Source organism: Nesoenas mayeri, assembly GCF_963082525.1.
Source record: "Nesoenas mayeri genome assembly, chromosome: 12".
Taxonomy (NCBI): Eukaryota; Metazoa; Chordata; class Aves; order Columbiformes; family Columbidae; genus Nesoenas; species Nesoenas mayeri.
Window position 1 is genome coordinate 8,620,555 of NC_137547.1, and position 20,649 is coordinate 8,641,203.

The 20,649-nt window shown below is 43.4% G+C and overlaps 1 protein-coding gene across 2 annotated transcripts in view; it reads left to right on the forward strand.

Annotated features, from left to right (window-relative positions):
• Window positions 1-13: 13 nt before the first annotated feature.
• Window positions 14-20,649, forward strand: part of GALNS (galactosamine (N-acetyl)-6-sulfatase) — a gene marked incomplete at its 5' end in the record, with an annotated part of 45,982 nt that continues 25,346 nt past the window's right edge. The window contains 10 exons of one of the 2 annotated variants that reach the window (XM_080351832.1): window positions 14-112; window positions 3,783-3,906; window positions 5,088-5,162; window positions 6,183-6,285; window positions 8,894-9,037; window positions 9,928-9,994; window positions 10,104-10,231; window positions 11,037-11,176; window positions 12,349-12,452; window positions 18,895-19,031. In XM_080351832.1, coding sequence (XP_080207958.1) covers window positions 14-112; window positions 3,783-3,906; window positions 5,088-5,162; window positions 6,183-6,285; window positions 8,894-9,037; window positions 9,928-9,994; window positions 10,104-10,231; window positions 11,037-11,176; window positions 12,349-12,452; window positions 18,895-19,031 — 1,121 coding nt within the window. The remainder of the gene's footprint in view (window positions 113-3,782; window positions 3,907-5,087; window positions 5,163-6,182; window positions 6,286-8,893; window positions 9,038-9,927; window positions 9,995-10,103; window positions 10,232-11,036; window positions 11,177-12,348; window positions 12,453-18,894; window positions 19,032-20,649) is intronic. The other variant, XM_080351833.1, reaches the window with a different exon arrangement.

Sequence of the window (20,649 nt, forward strand, 5' to 3'; positions counted from 1 at the left end):
GGAGGCGGTTGCCATGGCGAGCGCGGTGCTGGTGCTGGTGTGGCTGTGCTGGGCCCTGGGCCCCGCCGCGGCCTCTGCGCCGCCCAACATCCTCCTGCTCCTCATGGACGATGTGAGTGGGGCCGGAGGACCCCCCCTTAGGGGAGGGGGCTTGGTCTCATAGGGAGGAAGTCACTTTGTGGGGTGGGGTTGGCACTGAGGGGGGGCGTTAGGGTGGAGGGAAGGGACGATGTCACCGGGGACAGGGACCTGTGATCAAGAAGGGGGACAGGTACCTGTCCCCAGAGAGGCGCTGAAGTTCCTGGGAAGGGGTTAGTGTGGCTAAGGGGAATTGTGGCCTTAGCCTCAAAAGGTTCTTGTTAGGGGGTGTGGGCTGGAGAGGCTTTTTATTGGGGTGTGAGTGGGGCCTTTGTGGTGAGATGGGGGGGGGGGGGGGGGGGTGGAACACACACACACACACACACACACACACACTGTTATTGGAGTGAGAGCAGAGCCCTTGTGGTGAGGTGGGGGGGGATCATTATTGGGGTGAGAGAGGGACCTTCATGGAGGGAGGGGGTTTTGTCATTGGGGTGAGAGTGGGGCCTTAGTGGTGAGGTGTTTGGGCTTGTCATTGGGGTGAGAGCAGGACCCTCGCAGTGAGGTGGGGTCCCAAGGCTGGCGGGGGGACTCTCATGGCCGCCCACCCTCTCCCAGGCCCTGGCGATGGGTGCTGAGCAGGGCACGGCTGCGGTGAGTACCTTGCGGGCAGGGCTGCTGGCAAAAACATTTTGCCAATATCTGGGAAATCAGTGTGTGCACAGCACGTCAGAGGTGCTGCAGGGTCGCTGCGTTCACAGGTCATCATGGCGCAGGGGCTGGGTCTAAAGCTGTGCTGGTGCTGAGACATAGGCCTTAAATAGAGTTTTCATCATGTTGGCTCCCTCTGAGTCTTATCCTGCAAATAACTCTTCTTCTGGACATCCTCATAAGTGCACATGAAGTTCCATTTTTGAGCCTGGCAAGATTTGTGTTTTGTGAGCGTGTCTTGAGTGTTTATTTGCTGCTTTGTTTTCTCTGGCGCTCTGTCGCACTAAGTCCTGTGGGGCAGAGCTCTCCCTGATGTGCACAATCCCCCCAAGGTCACAGTTTCCAGGTTCACACATCATCCCTTCCAGGTGATGTGGCCTCCCTGTGCTATGGCCGCTCCCTTTGTCAGGACAGCACGTGAGCAGGGGCTGTGCTGTGATTCATGGTCAGGGATCTGCAGCACAGTGGTTCAGGCGCAGCTCACAGGTCAACGTGATGATCTGGAAAAGTTTGATTGAAATAAGCAGGAATAGTTTGGAAGTGCTTAGCTCTGAAAGTAAGTAACTGTCATGCTCAGTTGCTTTCTTTCTCGAGTCCTTTACAGATTTTGTGCAAAAAGTGGTGAAGACATGAAAGGAAGACCCAGGCCTGGCGTATCCCTGCCCTGTCCCTCCTTCAGGGCAGAGCTGCCCAAGGTGACCCGTGCTAAAGACACTGCAAACCTCTCCTTTTTCCTTCTGTGTGGCTGTCCTGCTGAAAACAAATGAGACTCTCAGATCTAGAAAGTCAAGCCCTTATGCAAGCGTTTTGGAATCGGTGCTTACACACCTACATACCTTACCTAGAAGTCTAATCATCTGATCTACCAGTCCATTCATAATGACTGAGCAATTATCTCTGCAGTCCTTGGCAAAGGATTCTGTTCACCGGCTGCTAAATGTTGAAAAACAAGGTGTCCGGGTGGTTTTCAAACCTTGATAGAATCATTCTGCAGTTAAGCCTTGTTTTGTAGCCTACAAAAATATCAGTATCTTCTAATACTAGCCATGGGTGTGCTAGTAGTAGTGCTGAATAAGGTGCAGCTGCAGTGTAGGAAAAGAAACTCTAATACATTTGAGGAAATGTTTTTAGAAACACAGACTTGCCTCCTGAAAAATGGAACAAGAAGAAAATTATTTCTGCTATTTTTTGCTCTCTGAACTGGGGAACAGGGGAGTGCAATAAATCATTTAGAGCAGAAATAGTCACAGATTTTTTTTTTCCAACTAAAAGTCTTAGCCACGTGGGTAAGGAAATACATTAATTTCTAACACATTCAAGGTGCTGCCATCTTTCTGTTTTGTGTGTCTTCTGATAATTTTGTGTCGCTGTTCAGTGTTGGTAGTAGAAATGTGTTGTGTGCCATTTTAAGCTACTCTAAAAGCTGAGGGTGAGTCTGTGACGCGAAGGGTGGGCAAGCTCTAATTGCCTGTTTGGCTCCATTCTGCCAATTCAACGTGACTATTTTCATGGTGTTTCTACACCAAGATAATGTGCAAGATAACGACCTCGTGAGCCTGGTTCTTCTGGCCACTTGAGCCTCCAGCAGTTCATCTCAATTTTCCAGCCAGGAATTTTTCCCCCCAAGCTGATGTTTGTAATTTTTAAGATGAAAGCTCCTTGGGACAGTGATTGTCTCACTCTAGAAGTGTTGTTACAGCACGAGACATGATGAGGCACAGATCTCGAGTGGAGCTTCTGTGAACTATTTATTTATTTAATATGCTGTTCATTAAAAATACATCTCCATGGTCTTTTTTTCCTTTGATTCTTCAGTAACTTCTGTGACTCTGTCACTGTGTGTGACTCAGAGCAACATGATATTCTTTTTTTGCTTTCTCCCTTGATGATAAAGATACCAAAGAATCGAGAACTCAGCGGTGATCCTGTCGAATCAATTTTAATTCCACATCCTGGTGTTAGGTAGTACCATTTAATTGCTTCTCACTCAAAGCTCAGCAGCCAGTTCTGCAGCTCACCAACGATTTTCTTTTCCAAACTGCACCACCGCAGTGTAAATGTTACACTCTCAAATGGGACCAGACAGATGGTTTTCTAAACATCTCGATACATGACGCCCTCCCTATCAGTTGCTCACCTGATACGCATCCGTATTAAAGAAAGCTATTGCATTTTTAAAAGCATAATATAATCTTTAGCAACCTTGGTGCCTAATTGCTCATTAAGTTCTTCCCTTTTGGAACCTTCTGTTTTAAGTCACTTACTTTTATTTGGATTATTACCAGTAATAGTTTTCAGCAATGAACACAGACAACGTGACGGTAATTTTACGGTTCTCCTGGTGCGTGACCCCTCCGAATCAGGAGGAAGACACAGGGTGAAGCCACTGCCTTGCAAATAAGCAGAGTGAGATATGATGCTGCTGGCAGGTTTCTTTCCAGAGTTTGCTTTTTAAATAGACGCTTATTCTCTTTTCTGCAGCACTGGTTTTGAGTTTAGACCTTTTCCTTGCGTTTCTAGTTATATATACACAGATGGAGAGAGAGATGCGGAGGTGGATTCTTGGGGTCTGTTGTCCAACACAAAGACACGTAACCAGGGGCTGAAGGATCAGACTTTGCAGCTCTACGACACTGAGTATATAATGTGTAACTTCCTTTTCCTCCCTGTCTTTAGGCACTTGAGTAAGAGCGAAGGCATTAGGGTTCTTACCCAGATCTCAGTGTTTTAATGCCTGTTAGCAAGTAATTTAATCACATGTGCCTTGCTTTCCCATTTACCAATGAAAACTGCAATAGTTCCCAGCTTCCCAGGGTTGGGGAAGATCATTCTTATCACACTTGTGAAGTACTCCCAAAGCAGGGAGGTAAGCACTATAAAAATTTAGAAATTAGGGGATATGATAAAAGTGTTATGTGGACCCAGAAGCATTGTTTTGATGGTAGAGTAAAAAGTACTTTTACGTCTCTTGGTGTGTTCTTTTGACACAGATGGGTTGGGGCGACTTGGGAGCTTTCGGAGAGCCTTCCAAGGAAACTCCTAACTTAGACCAGATGGCTTCAGAAGGGATGCTTTTTCTGGACTTTTATACTGCCAACCCCCTCTGTTCTCCATGTAAGTAAACTGAGGTTTTAAGCTCGCATATAAGCATGCCACCTTTGGAGGAGATTGGGATGTTTGCCAGCGTCTGACATGAGCTAGCGACCAAACCAGTGATTACCCTCAGGGCAGAGCTTGGATTTGGTGCTTTGATCTTCCATTTTGCGCCCTTTTTATTTACGTTTTGATTGCAAAACCTACAATCTTTGGTTCATGGAAAGCAGTGTTTCGTTGATCAAATCGGTGCAGCTAAAGGATATTTTAAAACATTCTGGTTTAATATTCTAGCCTCAGCCACTGCAGTTTTTTCATCTTTCTTATTTTGGGCTAAACAGACACAGCAGTATCTAAACTGTTGCTGAGCACAGTTTGTATGTAGTTTGTCCAATTGCATGGGCTTTGGTGAGACCTTCACGCCAGGAATGACAGCGGGTTGTGTCCTGGTTTTGACCCTGGTGGTTTGCAAGATTCTTGGGGAGAGACAAGAGATAAAAGAAACGTTTGAGTCTGGGAGACACAGATATTTTTATCCTTGTTGATTTTTCTGTGTTTTTTTAGTTTCCCTTTTTTCCCCCAAACCTGATTGGCAGCCAGGAACTGAAACAAAAGTGAGAAACAGGGACTTTCTATTTGGGCTTTCATTTTGGATGTCATTCGTCAGTGTGCTGATGATGTCCTTGCTCAGAAAAGGCATTTAAAATATGCTGAAGTCCCGCTCAGTCCAGTGGTGGTTCTGCATATACTTAAAGTTAAATGTCTGCTTAAATGTTCCCTGCAGTTGGGACTTGACTTTTACTGTCAAAGCTGGGTGGCTCTCTCTTTGCTCTTACACCGTTTCTGTTCAGGCAGGCTTGACAACTTAGCCTTAAGCATATAATCCGTTTGCTTTATGATTTCCTCTTAAATATATATGTCAAGTATTCCTTTAATAATTACTGAGATAGGAGGGCTGCTACATTGACTATTGGAAGTAATTGCTCTGCAGCAGTGGGTAGTTGAATAGAGGGGACAAATTTCAGTCGGATTTTTCCTGGAATAACTCGAGTGGTGTTGGAGCCCGACTGTCGCTGTGGCTGGAGAACAGAGTGATCTTAGTAGCTGGCTGTGGCAAAAGGACAGTGTGCAGTTCTCAGCCTTAATACAATAATATTAATAAGAGAATGCATGTAAAATAAACCAATTTCTGTTATTTGCAGCAAGGGCAGCGCTGCTGACGGGCCGTCTCCCAGTGAGGAATGGTTTTTACACCACAAATGCACACGCCAGAAACGGTATGGGCTTCATTCCTGGTTTGCCTTCCTCTCTTAATTTCCCTCTGTGCTTCGTAGGAAGTTTTGCTTTGAACAAAGGCTTGGCCTGGGGATCTTCCAGAGTGGCACAAAAAGATGACCATGTTAACTGCCTGTAATAAGGGTGAAATTTATTGCTTCCTCCTCATCAAGCAGAAAACCTCCTCAGATTCAGAGACATAAACAAGGCTGCTTGATCCATTTGCTTCTGTTGGCTGAGAACATTTCCTCTGGGCAGTCTAATTGGCGTCTGGTGGAATAAAATCACGTGTGGTGCATGTTAACACCCAGAGGAAAGAACAAGCTGCTCACAGTTTTATTCAGCAGCCAGTTTTCTAACTCATTTCAGCTCTGGCAGTTTTATAGCACCGTTGTGCCCATGGAACTTCCAACCAGTTCATAACATTTCTGGGTTGATTTTTGGTTCCAGCGTGACAGACATCACATGAGATCACACACGCACGGGCAGGAATCAGCAGATACATACCGATTCACACCGGTCTCAGCAACATGCTTGGCCATCTCTGTCCTTACCAAAGTCATGCCTGGGATTCTTGAGGGCCAGAGAACTGTGGGAGTCATCTAATTTCTTGCAGTTTGAGCGAATTTATTGATTGTTTGTTTTAGGAAAAAAAAAAAAACCTTCATTTTAGAAAATATAAAGTAAATTTGCAAGACTAAAGGCAACTCCAGTGCCCTCCTAAAGCACTTGCTTTCTTTATGACACCCCCCCTCCCCCCGCCCTTTTCGAGGGTTTCACCTTCATTCTGTGACACCAGCTCCTTTGTTTGTTGGTCATGGTGAGCAAGTTGGTGGATCTCCCTTTGATCTCCCTGAATCAACTTGTTCTCTTCATCTCATGGTTTAGGAGGACTTACAAAGACTGATATTGCTGGGATTTTGAATTAATTGCTCTCTCTGATAAAGTAATAATGCTTCTAACGATGGCTACCCGTGAGCTTTTTGCTCTAATAATCAGAAATATTTGTTTGTTTTACGCAGCATACACACCACAGGATATAGTCGGAGGAATCCCAGATTCTGAGTTACTGCTTCCAGAGTTGCTGAAGAAAGCTGGCTACACCAATAAGATCATTGGCAAATGGTACGCTTATTTTAAGATCTCTTACTTTGAGGTTTCAGTATGCGTGTGTATGCATTTTGAAGGAGTAGTGGAACAAGCAGAACTGCAAGAAAAAACTGTTTTGAAGCTCAGATGTCCAATTTTTGAAATCTGTGGTGGATCTTCCCTCCTGCTGTGATCAATTGCTGAACTGAGTGTTACCATTACAAGTACATACACCTATCTCATACAAAGAGTTGAAGGGGTTTTCATGTGTGTATATATATATATATTTCTAAGCTCTTCAACAGTTTGTGCTTTCATCCATGTATCACACTACTTAATTTAATAAAAATACACCAAGATGTTCTGTTGGAACTTGGCTTCAGCACCTACATGCTTTTTATCTTTGGCCCCTGCTGTATGTTGGGGGATTTTTTGTTGACAGAGTGGATTTGATCATGAAAGCTGCTTTTTTGGGGGAAGATAGAAGTGTGTGATATAAAAATAGAGATGCAGACATCCCCAGGGCTATGCTGTTTGTCGAGTGCAGAAGGTCAGGGTGGGTAGGGGTAGACTTATCAGGATGGTTGATACCAGGTGTTTTAAAAGATGCAGAGGGCTGATCCAGTACTCTGTGAACATTGTCTTTTGACCTTATGGACTTGCATGAAAGGATGGTATAATCTTTGTAGAGGATACAGAAGAACTTATGAAAAAACAATGTTTTGCACTGTCTGCAAAGAATCAAGGGAAAAGCCCAAAAGGTACTTGGATCAAACAAGCGCGGTGGAATTACTAGTGTAATATGGAAACTGGTGCATTTGTAACATTTGAATTTCAAATGCACTTGTGAGCTGTAATGGAATCCCATGGGGTCTGAGGATGTCTGAACAGTTGATTCACAGTTTGGAACAGTGCTGCAATAAATAAATGTATAAATAGCAACTTCAAAACTACATAGAGAGAAGAGGAGGACTGCTTGGTTAACAGAGTAATTGTTAATGAAGAGACTTCGGACAGGAGAAGTATCAGGAGGATACCATTTAGGAAAGTAATAGAATACATTTATTTAACAGTTTCATTAACAAGGTAAAGAATGAGATGGGATTGTGGTGAGATTCACCAGTGCTGCTGAAACTGGAAAGCAAGCAAACTAACCTGAGACAGCGAATTATTTATTACCGCAAATCCAAGCAGCAGAGTGGCCGTGAAGAATCGGATCAGTGGGCTGAATGCAATAAGATGCAGTTCGGTGCTAATAAATGTAAATTCATACACCCAGGGAAAAGAAATAAACAACGTCAATACAGATTGGTTCCAGGCAGTTGTTTGGAAACCAGCAAATCTGGAAGGAGCTGCAGCTGCTGGCAGGAAGGAGACTATATATGGGTGTGCAGGGTACTGTCACTGTGCACCCAAAACCATGATCCTGGGCAGGACTGGGTCGGGATGCCGAACAGCAGCGGCCCCTCGTTTGTGCACACCGTGAGGTGTAAAGAAATGCCAAGTGCAGAAGTTCAATTGGAGTCTCATCCTAGCCAAGCACAGCATTTTAGGACTTTGAAAGATTTTTAAAGTTTTCCAGCAGAAGATTTTTATATCCTTTCAACATCTCTCTTAAAAACTCTTCAGGCTGTTCTGTGACAGGAAGTTCCATAGTTTAATGACATGTTTGCAAGTCAAGTGTTTTCCATGACCATTTTAGAATTTGTTGCATTTCATTAAATATCTGTCTAGTTTTTGTGTTGCATCTCAGTAATTATTTGATACATTTTTCAAGTCTCTTCCTCTCTAAGTTCTCTTAGGACTTTCTTAGAATAAAAATATTTTTTCATGTCTCCTAGGTTAGAAACAGCCAGGGATAGCTTTGAATTATTGCGTATATAAATGAGGATAGAATCCTACAGGTCAGACTTGCAGTATAAGTTAAATCACTGAGATGTGACCATGGTTGGAATGATGAGAGAGTGGGAGAGGACGTGTATTCTGTATATTCAAGATAGGATAAAGGAAGGAAAAGGAGAATTTGCAGTACAGAAGTTGGAGGTTAGAGAGGAGCTTCGTGTTGAAGTTAAGGATGGAGAATTTTCAAGCTGCATGGTAGAACGGAGTTGTCAGCAGGAGCAGCTTAATGTGTTTTATGTTCATGTGTGCACGTACAGAACTCATTCTCATTTACATTCAGGTCTCTTTGTACCATTTTAGCAGCGTGTATACTCCATAAAGGGGATGCAGATGTAATGGTACATTTCATTTTACAGCTTATTGATATAAAAGTGACTTGTCATAGAACAGAATTCTTAAATAAAACATTACGTGTGTCTTTGCAATGGCTTTGGGCAATACAGTCCCTCAGTTCAGATCATTGGGACAGCATGAGAGAAGACACCAGTGGGAGGAAATAATGGAAAACAAAGACTGGACAGTAGACTAAAATGGGATATATGTAAGCTCTGAAGTGTGTCTGCACAGATGTGCTTGCGACAAGTATGAGAAAAATCAAGACAATGCTCTGCAGTCATTTATTTGATTAAAATGCTTGAACTTCTTCTTCGGCAAATATTGGTTTTTTGCATGCCATTCTGATGAGATTATTATTTGCTTCTTTGCAGTAGGATTTTAACTCATCTGTTTCTTTTGTTCCTAGGCATCTGGGTCACAGGCCCCAGTTCCACCCCCTGAAACACGGGTTTGATGAATGGTTTGGATCCCCGAACTGCCATTTTGGACCTTTTGATAACAGAGCACTTCCCAATATCCCCCTGTATAGGGACTGGGAAATGATTGGCAGGTAATTCAGCCACTTGCCTGGTAATGTTATTTTCTTTGCTTTCCCTGCTGACATGGTCCTTCTCTTGTGTGGTTGTCCACCTTCCTAAACCGAAGGTTGTGTCCAGTTCTTTAATAGCCACTGACTTAACTTCCATGAACTGGTCTTATCTCTTTTCTAAATCCACTTGTATTTCTGGATGCTACAATATCCTGTGCCAGGATCGCATCTCTTGCTTTACCCTTACACTTTTGAACAGGACTTTCCCTCTAGTCTGGGGATGGCCAATATCCAGCCTTGCAAGGCCTGGGTGGTGGTTTCCATTGGAGCTAAGACAGAATTAAGGGAAAGCCTTGTGTGGAAAAAACATTCTATGCTCCAGATCTCCAGCTTGTGCTGTTCTTGTCCATTCACTTTCGAATGTGGTATCATCTTATTTCACTTGCTGTTATTCTCCTGAGGGCTGTCCCCTGCCCTTCTTAGCTTAATTGCTGTCTTAAGATATTTCTAATATAACATTTCCCAAGCAGCCCAAGTTCTGATTCCAGGATTGCTCTGTTTCATTGAAAGTTGTTGTGTATTTCTGCAAATCTTACACATCAAACAGCTCTCTGTTGAAGGGATAATGGCCTCAGATCTTTAAGCATACTGCCGTTATTCTAACAGCTTAACAGGGAAAAGTTGGTGGCTCAGATTTGTCCAGATCTTGCAGTCATTCATTGGGATCTAGCCTTTTCACTGCTTTCTCCTATAAGAAAAAAACATGGTAACATTCTTTTTAATAACTGAAGAGAATTTGCGGAGTAGCAACAGTGACCTGCTTGTGTAATGAGGGGGTGAGGGAAGCCTTTTAATGTTGTTTATTCCTTAGGATTGATTATTTTTTTCTCTCTGATTCATTTTATCTTCAGATATTATGAAGATTTCAAAATTGATCTGAAGACAGGTGAAGCCAACTTGACTCAGATCTACCTGCAGGTACTTTCATTTTAATTCTGGTTTCTAAGCCACAGTGACCGTATTTTTTTTTGGAGAGATTTAGATGACAGAACGATTCCGTTAAACTCCCTTTTATTGCTGTTTACAGGAAGCTCTCGATTTTATTAGCAAGCAGCAGGCCAGCCAGCAGCCATTCTTTTTATACTGGGCAATTGATGCTACCCATGCTCCTGTTTATGCCTCCAAACAGTTCCTGGGCACTAGTCAGAGAGGACTGTAAGTCGTGTTTTTGTGGGTGTTGGTTTTGTTGTGTTTTTTTTAATTAATACCTTATGCTGCAGAAACAGAAAACCTAAGCAATGTTTGTTAGATCCAAGCATATAGATAATTTCTCAAAAGTGTATATGTGTGCTGAAATACGTTAGTTAGTGTGAACTTTGCTTGGATTGTTCTTTTATAATTTTGCTATAATCTGAAATGAAGATCATGTGACTGAAATGGGGGAGAAGAGGGAGTCTAATCTCCTTTGCCAGTTGTGTGAGTAATGAAGTGCAGAATGTGGCACAGATGATTTTTTGGAAGGCCTTTGTGTGATGAATGCCTGTTTTAAAAGCCTATAAACCAGACCAGCAAGTAGAAAAGCATGCATGAAAACCGCATTTTACAGGAAGCAGAGAGCTCTGTTAATATTGTGAGCCTTGCTTCTGAGAGGGCAGTTTCAAACCAGCACCCATAAGCAAAACCATGTTATTAGCTTCAAGTCTACCGCTTTGCCACCATTTAAGAACTTTATAGCTAAGTTTATATTAGTTGCTGGTCTCTGTCCATGAGTGGCTAGCATCTGAACAAATTCTGACTCTTAATAGCCAAGAGAGGTTGCTCTCTGCAGGTAGGAGACAGAGGTTTTGCAGTGACAGTGGAAAACTTTATTCGGTATCTGATGCATAAGAAAAGTATTTCTGCAGCACAGGTCTAGATTACATCCACTAAAAGCATTGTGGCCAATTGCAACGTGTTTTATGCTATGTGACACTTTTCTTCTTTTGCTGCTTTCAATGTTTTGCATCCACTTTTGCCCCAGATATGGGGATGCTGTGCGGGAAATTGATGATAGCATTGGAAAAATCCTGAAACATCTTCAGAAGCTGGGGATCAGCAACAACACTTTTGTGTTTTTCACCTCTGATAACGGGGCTGCTCTCATTTCAGCTCCTAAACAAGGTGAGTCTTAGATGAACAAACCTGGGCTGGGGTTGTGAAATCAAGGCTTAAACCCCCATGTCTGAGGGGAAAGAGACCTGTACCTGGGGTTTTTCCTTTATGCAGCTTGGAGAAGCCTCAAAATGCAAACCATTTATATTTAGCATTAGCTTGCGTTCGTTATTTCTGGTCTCTGTTGGAGGAGATTTCCTTGGTTAAATGAAGCTTTGGCCCAGTGCAGTGGGGCTGTTCACCTGTGTGCATTTCCACTTTGTGCTCCACTGTCAGAGGGTGAATATTTTTAAATGTATTCAGGACCAGGCACAATAATTTAGCAGGGTGTTTACTCTCCACCTGCCAAATGCATAATTGAATTTGTGAGTAATTACAGAGAGTTCAAGAGTCCGTCCTTCTTCAGCTCTCATGAAAAATAGCGAGGGGAAAAAAAGTATTTTTGTTACTTCACAAGTTTTCTTTTGTTTAAATGATTGTTTCTCTCAAACAGAGACATTGCAAATTGATTTTATAACCCACTCTCTTCTGTTTGGAGGCAGGCTTGTGGTTGTTGGACCACAGAGCAGAGAGTCTCCTGAGTTCTGATTTCAGCTGAGCTGCAGTGTTTGACTCTGTGTGACCTGGAATCAGTCACAGGGCTTCCCTGTTTGCTCCTCAGTAACCTTAGCTAAAAACCCAGATATTCCTGCAGAGCACTTTCTGTCTCTGAGACTGATCATCCAGGGAATGCTTGATCATTTTTCTCGTTCTCGTATCTGTATCTAATACTGCCTCTGGTACTTTAAAAGGACTATGAAAGAAAGTACTATTTCTACCTGAAAAGGCCAGGTTTCCTTTAGTTACAAAGAGCAATTAACATCCTTAAAGGGAAGGAAAATGCCAGCGAAGTATTTTCTGTCTGTTTGTTTTTTCTTAGGTTGATAGCAAGCTGTGTTTAACTGTCACTTTTTCCACATGCTGAAAAAACCACTCCTAAAATTTCATCATGAAAAGATGTTTAAAAAACAAAGACAAACAAACAAACAAATCCCTGGAACACCTCTGGACATGTTATTTGAAGGATTCATGCAGAAATTAAAATTAATTTGAAACTAGCCTAAAAATTTCCTATTGACGGTGTGCCTTTCAAATATGATATCAGCATATCACAGTTTTTATGCCTTCTTTGCTCTCTCTAGGAGGAAGCAATGGTCCTTTTCTGTGTGGCAAACAAACCACCTTTGAAGGTGGCATGAGAGAGCCGGCTATCGCCTGGTGGCCCGGACATATACCTGCAGGAGGGGTGAGTATCTGCTTTTAACAATTCAGATCAGTCTTAAGTGGCCTGAGCTGAATGGAGTGGTTCTTGCTGAGTTCACGCTTTGGATCAGACTTCTAACATGCCCAGCGTGTCAGTCCAGACGCTCGTTTAAATAAGGAGCTGAGTGCTGCCCCTACAAAATTATGCCATTCCCGTTCATTATTGCAAATTTGCATCTAGAGTGTCTATGATCAACACTTCTGTGAACACCGAGTGGTCTAGCCTTCATCTCTTCCTGCTCTATTTAAACCCTTTAGTCTTTTGGACCACAGTATTTTTAGTGGGTTGTGTGTTTGAACAAACTGAAGCATAAAACCACTTTACTAACCTGTGTCCCAATCCAGAGCAGGAGTGTGCTGCCCACATGCTCTCTGTGCCCTCAAGTATCAAGTGATTTGACCCTCATGGCTCCTGCTTTGCTATTTGATAAAAATTCCACTTGGGGAGTTCTAGATACCAGACTATTGCTCTTTCCTGCCCGCACACAAATTCAGATACAATCACTTGAAAATAATCCTCTGGTGGCACTACCAGCCTTTCCTGTCCCAGTTCTCATTAAAGAAAGATGCAATCAATTCTTCTGCAGGCAGGGTTCACAGTAAATAATACAGATTCCCTCCCCTTTCTGAGCATCTCTCATCCCTGAAGAAAGTGATACTTCGTTAACTGAGCACTTTGCTTAAGACTGCAAACTATTCATAAATAAAACATTTTTCTAAGTTGCATTCCTTTTTGGTGGTTTAATTGAGTCAGAATAATGATAATTTGTCATTTACATTTAGGAGGAAGCCATCAGATGGCTTAGATCTGCAGCCGAGGGCAGGAGAGTCGTTTGGTTTCATCATTTTTAGAGAGTTCACAAAACCTACTAGGGATGTGCCATTATTTTTTTTAATTTGAAATGAAAACAGTCTTTTTGTTTAAATTTAAACATTTCCATAAAGCCTTTACAAGCCAAGTACAACAGCCTTGGGCCAGCATACGAGAACATGAAACTGAAGCTGACTGCTTTGTTTTCCATGTCCAAACAAAATAATGTGCTAAAAGTAAACATGCGTTATAAATGGGGACAAGTAAATACCAAATTTAAAAATTCTTTCCATTGTAGTAACTCTGAGGATAATTAAGAACATGAGCAGAGAAGTCTGCTCATTTTCTGCCTGTAGCTGGCTGTACCCCTTGCACAGGTAGTTTGCACGTAGCGCAGCGGTGACTGTACGTGGTGCAAAATGTTCTCCGTAGCCCGATGAGCCGCATGGTTTCCTGCTTGAGTCCACACTTGCAGCTGCTGTTTGAATTCCTGTGAACGGGCATTTCTGTGCAGAGTTCCCGTGTTTGCGCAGGCGGGGGGACTGAGTGACGCCGTGCTGTCCCAGGCCCGTGCATGCTCAGCTTAAGGTTAATCAGGCAGGTCCGTACCCGAAAATCCACTCCACCACTGCTGATCTCATCCTTGGTGCTTGAGCACATGCTTAACTTTAAATCCTTCCTATCCTGGGCTACATCACACGATGCTGCCTGCCAAACATCTGCATGTGCAGGTGTTCTGCTCCTAGATGTTCTCTTGGGTACCTCAAGAGGCTGTCTGTCCCCAGGACAGGCTGCGTTATTCTGAGGTGGATCCCATGTGATGCTACTGGTACGTCAACATGTGACAGCTACTTATATGTCTTTTCTGCTTGTGTTCTTGCCATCGAGGCTCCAGCACTGGTACCTGCAGCAGCGCTGACAGCAGGTGAGAGGTTTGGCTTTTCTTCTGTGTCATACAGCTCATGCTGCGTTGATCTGTAGGGCGCCTGTAGTTATTGCTTTGTAATTACCCGGTATAAGTAAAGAGACATGTATTTTCTTGTACCTCTTTGGCTTCTTTTCTGTATCTGCCAGAGTCTGTAGCTTCAATGTCTTCTTGACTGCAAGTTTAAACTAGTCAGCCTAAGTCCTGTGTAGTCCAAGTAGCTGGAAAATGTGGGAAAACTGCTTCAAAGCCTCTCATTGCTCTTTCTTTGCAAAAGAGCTGAAGAAAACAAAGGCTTGGGAGCACAAAGCTGAAGGGTCAGCTCCTCCTGCTTGCACCGGGGTTGCTCCCAGTGCAACGGTTGTTCCTTCCCAGCCAAGAATGTTTCAAGAAGCAGGCAAAGGAGCCAGCGACCACTTCAGCCACAGCCAGAAGAAGAGCTGGTGGTTTTGGCCAGTAAAATCCAGTTACTGGGTGAAAAGCTCATCCCACTGCTGAGATCTAGCAGTTTATTAATATCTTATTGATACATAGGACTGGGTTGTTTTTGTTTGTATTAAAGGGTACATTTGTGTGCTTAAAGAAAGGAGGACCTTTTTATTTAAACAAAAGAAGGTAGTTGACAGGATTGTGAACACTCAACAGGACATTGATAGAGGTTTGGAGAATTGGTGCAGTCAGCTGATTTGTGGATTTTTGGGGGAGCAGGCTGCCTCGGGAGCGCATCTTGCTCTTGGCATCAACATTCAGTTCATTCTGGTCCCCCATCAGGAATATTTATTCACACACAAACAGCCTTTCTGCAGTTTCCTCCTCAGCTACGTTTTCCAGGTGAATTCACAACAAATCAGCATTTCAGCATTCCCCACATCACATCTGCCTTCTGGAAGGATCCAGCTGGAAAAAAAAAATCATATTCTGTTGGTATTTGCATCCTCCCCTCACCCTCCTCCCCTGCCTCTCTCGTGCGTGCTTTCTGAAGGAGAAAAGAACATATCAACCCAAAGACAGCATTGCAACCTTTTCTTCACTATCTCCCATGGGGCGCAAATTGAAATTGAATTAGACAGGGATATCAGGTCTGCTCGCTGTGATAACTGTAAAAGGATTTTATTTAAAAACACCCTGACATTTGTTCACCCAGTTTCAAATATTTAGCTTTCCTCCTTTCCATTCCTGGCGGGGGCAACTTTATTAATTGTCGCCTTTGATTCAGAGTTAAAGCTTGAAAGCACTGATAACAGCAGTGGTGACTATTTCTTCTAGCGACGTGGCCCACAGCAAAAGGATTTCATTTTCTTAAAGACGTTATGTGTATACTGAGAGTTTATTAAAAAGAAGGGGGGGAGGAGGGGGGAAAAATCCGTTCTTACGTGCGTAATACCGGCTGTTTCTCACTGATACGAGCAATATCTGATCTCACTCTTTTTTATATATTATTTATTTTCTCTGGGCTGTTGCCCTCACTGGATTTTTCTTTTTCTTCTCTTGAAAAAAAAATGAGAAAGGCAACTAGAATGAAAGAGCACTGTTGACAGGAGAAAATGGTAATTTTTTTTTTATTTTTTTCTCTGAAAATACTTCAAAGTTTTATATAAATATTAACCTTTTTTTTTTTCCCCTTCTTCAATGTGGTGCTGCAGAGCACAGATAAATCCAAGTGGCTGTGGCATGGGCATTTAATTTCCTTAAGAAGTTTTCTCTGCTTCATGGAAAAAATGTTGTCTGAGACCAGAAACGTAATGGGATGATTAAAGAGAGTCATCTACATCTGGTTATGGTTAATAAGGGCCAGCACAAGAAGACCATGGTGGCCCCACAGGATTGTCACAAGGCGATGTATAAATTAGGTGATATTAGAGACGCAAGACTCAGGTCAGTGGTTGCCTCTTGCAGCCTGATATCAAAAGGTTGAGGCGAGGGAATGGAGTGACAACAAGAAAAGGGACTTTGGATTTGTGTTATAAATTGCGAGCGGTTTAATTACAGAAATTTTCAGCTGCCGGTTTGCCCACCCATTCCTGACGTAGCAGTTCTCAGGGTGCAGCTGTGGGCCAGATCTTCTCTTCATTCCCCCTGAGCTCTGCAGACGCTGTTCTGCTCTCCGAAGGCACGCTCGGGGTAAACTACCTGCCAGAGAAGACAATGAGGGGCTGAGCATCTTTGCCGAGGTGCTGAGCACTTGTAATCCCCGTTGGCTTCAGGGGGAGCACAACGTTCCCAGCACTAGTTCATGAGGCTGTCCAGCTCTAAGGTGTGAGCTGATGCTTTGGGTTGGATTTTTTTTTGAACACGTATACTGTTGTTTGTTTGTTTTTTTAATGTCAGTCCTTTTTGAATGCACAGTTGACACCAGAGGAGAGCCCATGTAAGGGGCCGGTCCAAGGCACGCACAGCACTGTCTGCCACAGCTCATCTCCTGCATGACACAGCCAGCTTTGGTTTTCCCCAGGTCCGTGTTTGCCAAATGGCCCCAGGGAGAGCAAGACTCAGGGTTACCCCATAGGAGGCCTCAGTGCTGTTTCCTTTTCCACAGGAAAGTTCCCCAGCCTTGTGTCCATGCAGAAAGGGAACTTCATGTCATTATCCTGCTCTACTCAGTGCTTGTCAGGCCCCAGCTGGAATCCTGTGTTCAGTTGTGGTCCTCACTGTACAAAAAAGACGTGGACAGGCTGGAGAAGGTCCAGAGAAGGGCCACCAACATGATCCAAGGGCTGAGGAGACACCTCAGCACCATGTTCCAGTATTTAAAGGGCAGCTCCAAAGAAGCTGGAGACTCCCTTTTTACAAGGAGTTCCATGGAAAAGACAAGGGGCAATGGGTACAAGTTGTTCCTGTGGAGATTCTGATGGACACTATGAGAACAATCAGCCATTGGAATAATCTTCCCAGGGAAGCGGTGGATTCCCCAACACTGGACATTTTTCAGATTCAGGTGGACAGGGCGCTGGGCCAGCTTGGCTAGACTGGGCTTGTGCCAAGAAAGGTTGGACCAGGTGATCCTTGTGCTCCCTTCCAACCTGGGATTCTATGATTCTACTATTTGCTTTTTGTGGGGGCTTTGTGGGCTCTTCTCTATCTGTCCCTGCCACGAGGATGGGCTGAGCACGACCCCTTCCAGGCCGTCTGCTGCAGGACTATCCATGAATAAGGCTCAATCTCAAATGCCTGAGACCTTCTGCAAGATCTGTTGATCTTGGTCAACTCATCCAACAGCTTTCCTGGGCAGGGTTTCCATGCTCAGGCTTCCTCTTACACTTAGCACTTTGCACTTGAATTTTCTCTGGCGATTTGTGGAAGTATTCTTGCATGCAGCTTTAATATGGTGTGTTCCTGCCAACACCTTTTGATGAATGAAAGCCATTAAAATTTGAAATTACTGTAATCAAGTAATGTGATATTGTAATGTTAAACTTGTAATCGGCTCCCTGAATGTTGCTTTCTCCCATTTCTTCTTTTAACTTGTTAATTCTTCCTTTAACTGTTTGCTTTTGTCAGCCCAGTCTCTTAATAAAAGGCTTAGTGTCCCAGCAAAAATAGCATTTTCCCTTCAGTTTTTTTTTTCCTAGAGCCAGCATCTCACAAAAATTTGTTTATCATGTTATCATTTGTTGTCATATTTAAATAATTAGTGTCAGCTTACAGGCTGGGAATTTGTTTGTCGTAGAGAGAGGATTCAGAGATAAAAAGTCTTTGATAGTCCTGACATCGTGATGTTCACACTGACATTTGCAAGGCTAGAACTTGGATTTGAGTCAGAAAGTGCTTCTGTACTCGCAGATGTGGGCTCGTATCAGATGGCTTCTGGTCTCCAAACAAGTGGTACAGCTGAGAAGTCTCTTCATGTTGCATCTTGGGCTGGTGCATCCTGGTGCAAAATGGTCTTGCTCTTGATTTGAATGTATCTGCTTCGATTCGGTGTGTTAATTTAGTGTGCTAATTAACCATCCTGCAGCAGATAACTGTAGCACAAGCAGGCTGGGAGCAAAGATTCACAAAGAAGCGGTCAGAACAGACTTTTTAGGTTTTTAAAATACAAATCAAGACCAGCGAGATAAGCATGGCTTCCAATTAAGGAAGGAAAAAGGAAAAAAAAAAATGCTTGCACATCTCTGTTGGAGCCAAACCCAGATGTTTTTCTCCCCTATTAAAATATATACTAAAAATACCACAACTTTACAGTTCTTGAATTGTTGGAAATGGTTTGCAGATGAAGTCATCAGGCTCTTTTTGTTATTATCCATCTATCCCTGTGCTTTCTGGGACTCTCTCAGGGTATTCCGGACTCCAGAGATGACCTGGAGAAGGAACAAATCAAGGACTTCTTTTTTTTCCTTGGTTTAAATGCTGATTTTTCAATCTACAAACGATTTGGAATTTGCTAAATTAAGTTGAACTCTGCAAAAACATGTTCTTGGAAAGCAGATACTTGGAGAGAAGTGAGAAGAAAATGAAAAAAGGGATCAAAGTGCAAATGTTCCCTAGAAGTGGAGAAATATGGATCATCTTTATGATTTCAAAAGGAGGTTTGCTGGTGACTGCAGCACCGTAAAGGAAGGTATTCTCAAAAGATGCTTAGCAGCGAAGGAGATTCAGGCAGCAAGACTTCTGCTTGGATGGAAACCAGCCCATTTCGGTTTGGCTTTTACTGAATGTGTCTTTGCAAATGCATTTTCCTTGGTTTTTCAGGTCAGTCACCAGCTGGGCAACGTGATGGATCTGTTCACCACCAGCCTCTCCCTGGCGAGACTGCAGCCTCCCAGTGACAGACAGATTGACGGCATCGACCTTTTACCTGCCATCTTGCAGGGCAAGCTAATTGACAGGTTCGTTATGAGCCCAGAGCTCCGACCCTTTGCCTCCAAACTGAAATAATGCCAAATTTGGGGTTAGTTTTTAAATCAAGTTTCCAGAAATATTCTATAAACTGAATTAACGCATCGTTGCTCCTGCTCAGGGAGGTGGGGTAGCAGCAGAGCTTTACGCTATGTGTTAATTCCGCCGTGGAGTAAGTGGATGCGGGATTTCCTGACATGTTGTCATACAGTGGAGTCTGGGGACAGTTGTAAATGTCAGGGGGTTAGCAGGGATCCCTGGAACAACATATGGCAATAGGGGAGATAAAAGCCTGAGAACTGGAGCCTGGGTTGGGGAGAATACATTATTTATTACTTAAAACCATCCAAGAATATGCTGGGTCTTTATAGCCTTGGCTTGAGGGAGTCTGGAAGTAAAGGCTGGGCGTTGCGGATGAGCTGGACACCCACCTCCCCCAGGGTCCTGTTTCTGTGGATGCTTTTGCAATAACAGATTTGGGTTAAAGACCCGGGATGTTTCTGTGCCCAGAGTTGTGCTGTCAGGTATGGGCACCGAGATCTGACAGCAACCACCCTTGGCTCCCTCCTTGGGAGGACTGGGGGTCAAGAGAGGTCTTGTAGTTGTGATTTTCATAAGGAATTTGCCAGCTCAGGAAATCTGAAAAGAAATATATTCTTTCTCTGTGAGACAGCAAGGAAATATACGCATGGAAAACATATTTGACCCCTTTTCTGTGTTGGACATAAGGCTTTGTTCCATAAAACTGCTTTTGTGCCCTTTAATGCGAGAAGCATGTGTACAGTGTTACCTGAGAGCTCGGCCAGCGGCTGCTGTGGGACATTGCGTGTTCCTCGAACACAGCCTGGCCCAGCTCTGCTGCTGCAAGTTGGTAAAGCTGCTTCATTGGTTTAAAAGAGAATTTCAATGCAGTCACCAGCCCCTTGGAACTGCTGCTGTTTGTGTTACAATAGCAGTCACTCCAGGTGCATCACAGCTTTTTTTCCTTCCTTTTTTCCCCTTCTTTGTGTTCATTTTGTTTTGTTTTGTTTATTTGGGCTTTTTTGATGGTTTTTGTTTGTTGTTTGTTTTTGTGGTTGGTTGGTTGGTTGTTTTCCCAGACCTGTCCAGGTCACCGTTTCCATAGCCCCCCAAAACTTTCTAAGAGCTGCAGTTGTTGTGCCCTTTTAAGCTTAAAAAGGAAAAAGTGAATGGGGGGAAAAAAATAAACCAGTAGTAGCAGATTTTTGAGTACAAGCTGTGACCCTCTTTCAAAGATGGAAAATAGTTTTCTTTTAAAAAAGGGCAAAAACCTGCAGAGGCGGCTGTGATTTTAAAATAGAAGAGATTTAAGGCCACTCCTGTCATTCAGACGTGGATATTTTAACCTTATCTTGCATTTAGGGACTGTTTTTTCAAGGTGGCATCACCAGAGTGAGTAGTTTTTTGCCAAGTGGTATCTCTGAAAGAAAGACAGAGATGTACGTACTGTCCCGACAGTGATAAACAGTGATAAACGATCTCATCAGCAGCCTGAAACAACTGACCAGAAGAGCTGACTAAGGTGGATGTCTTTGTGTGATGAGCTGCACCAGCAAACCAAACCTTTCTCCTGCAGATAATCCATTT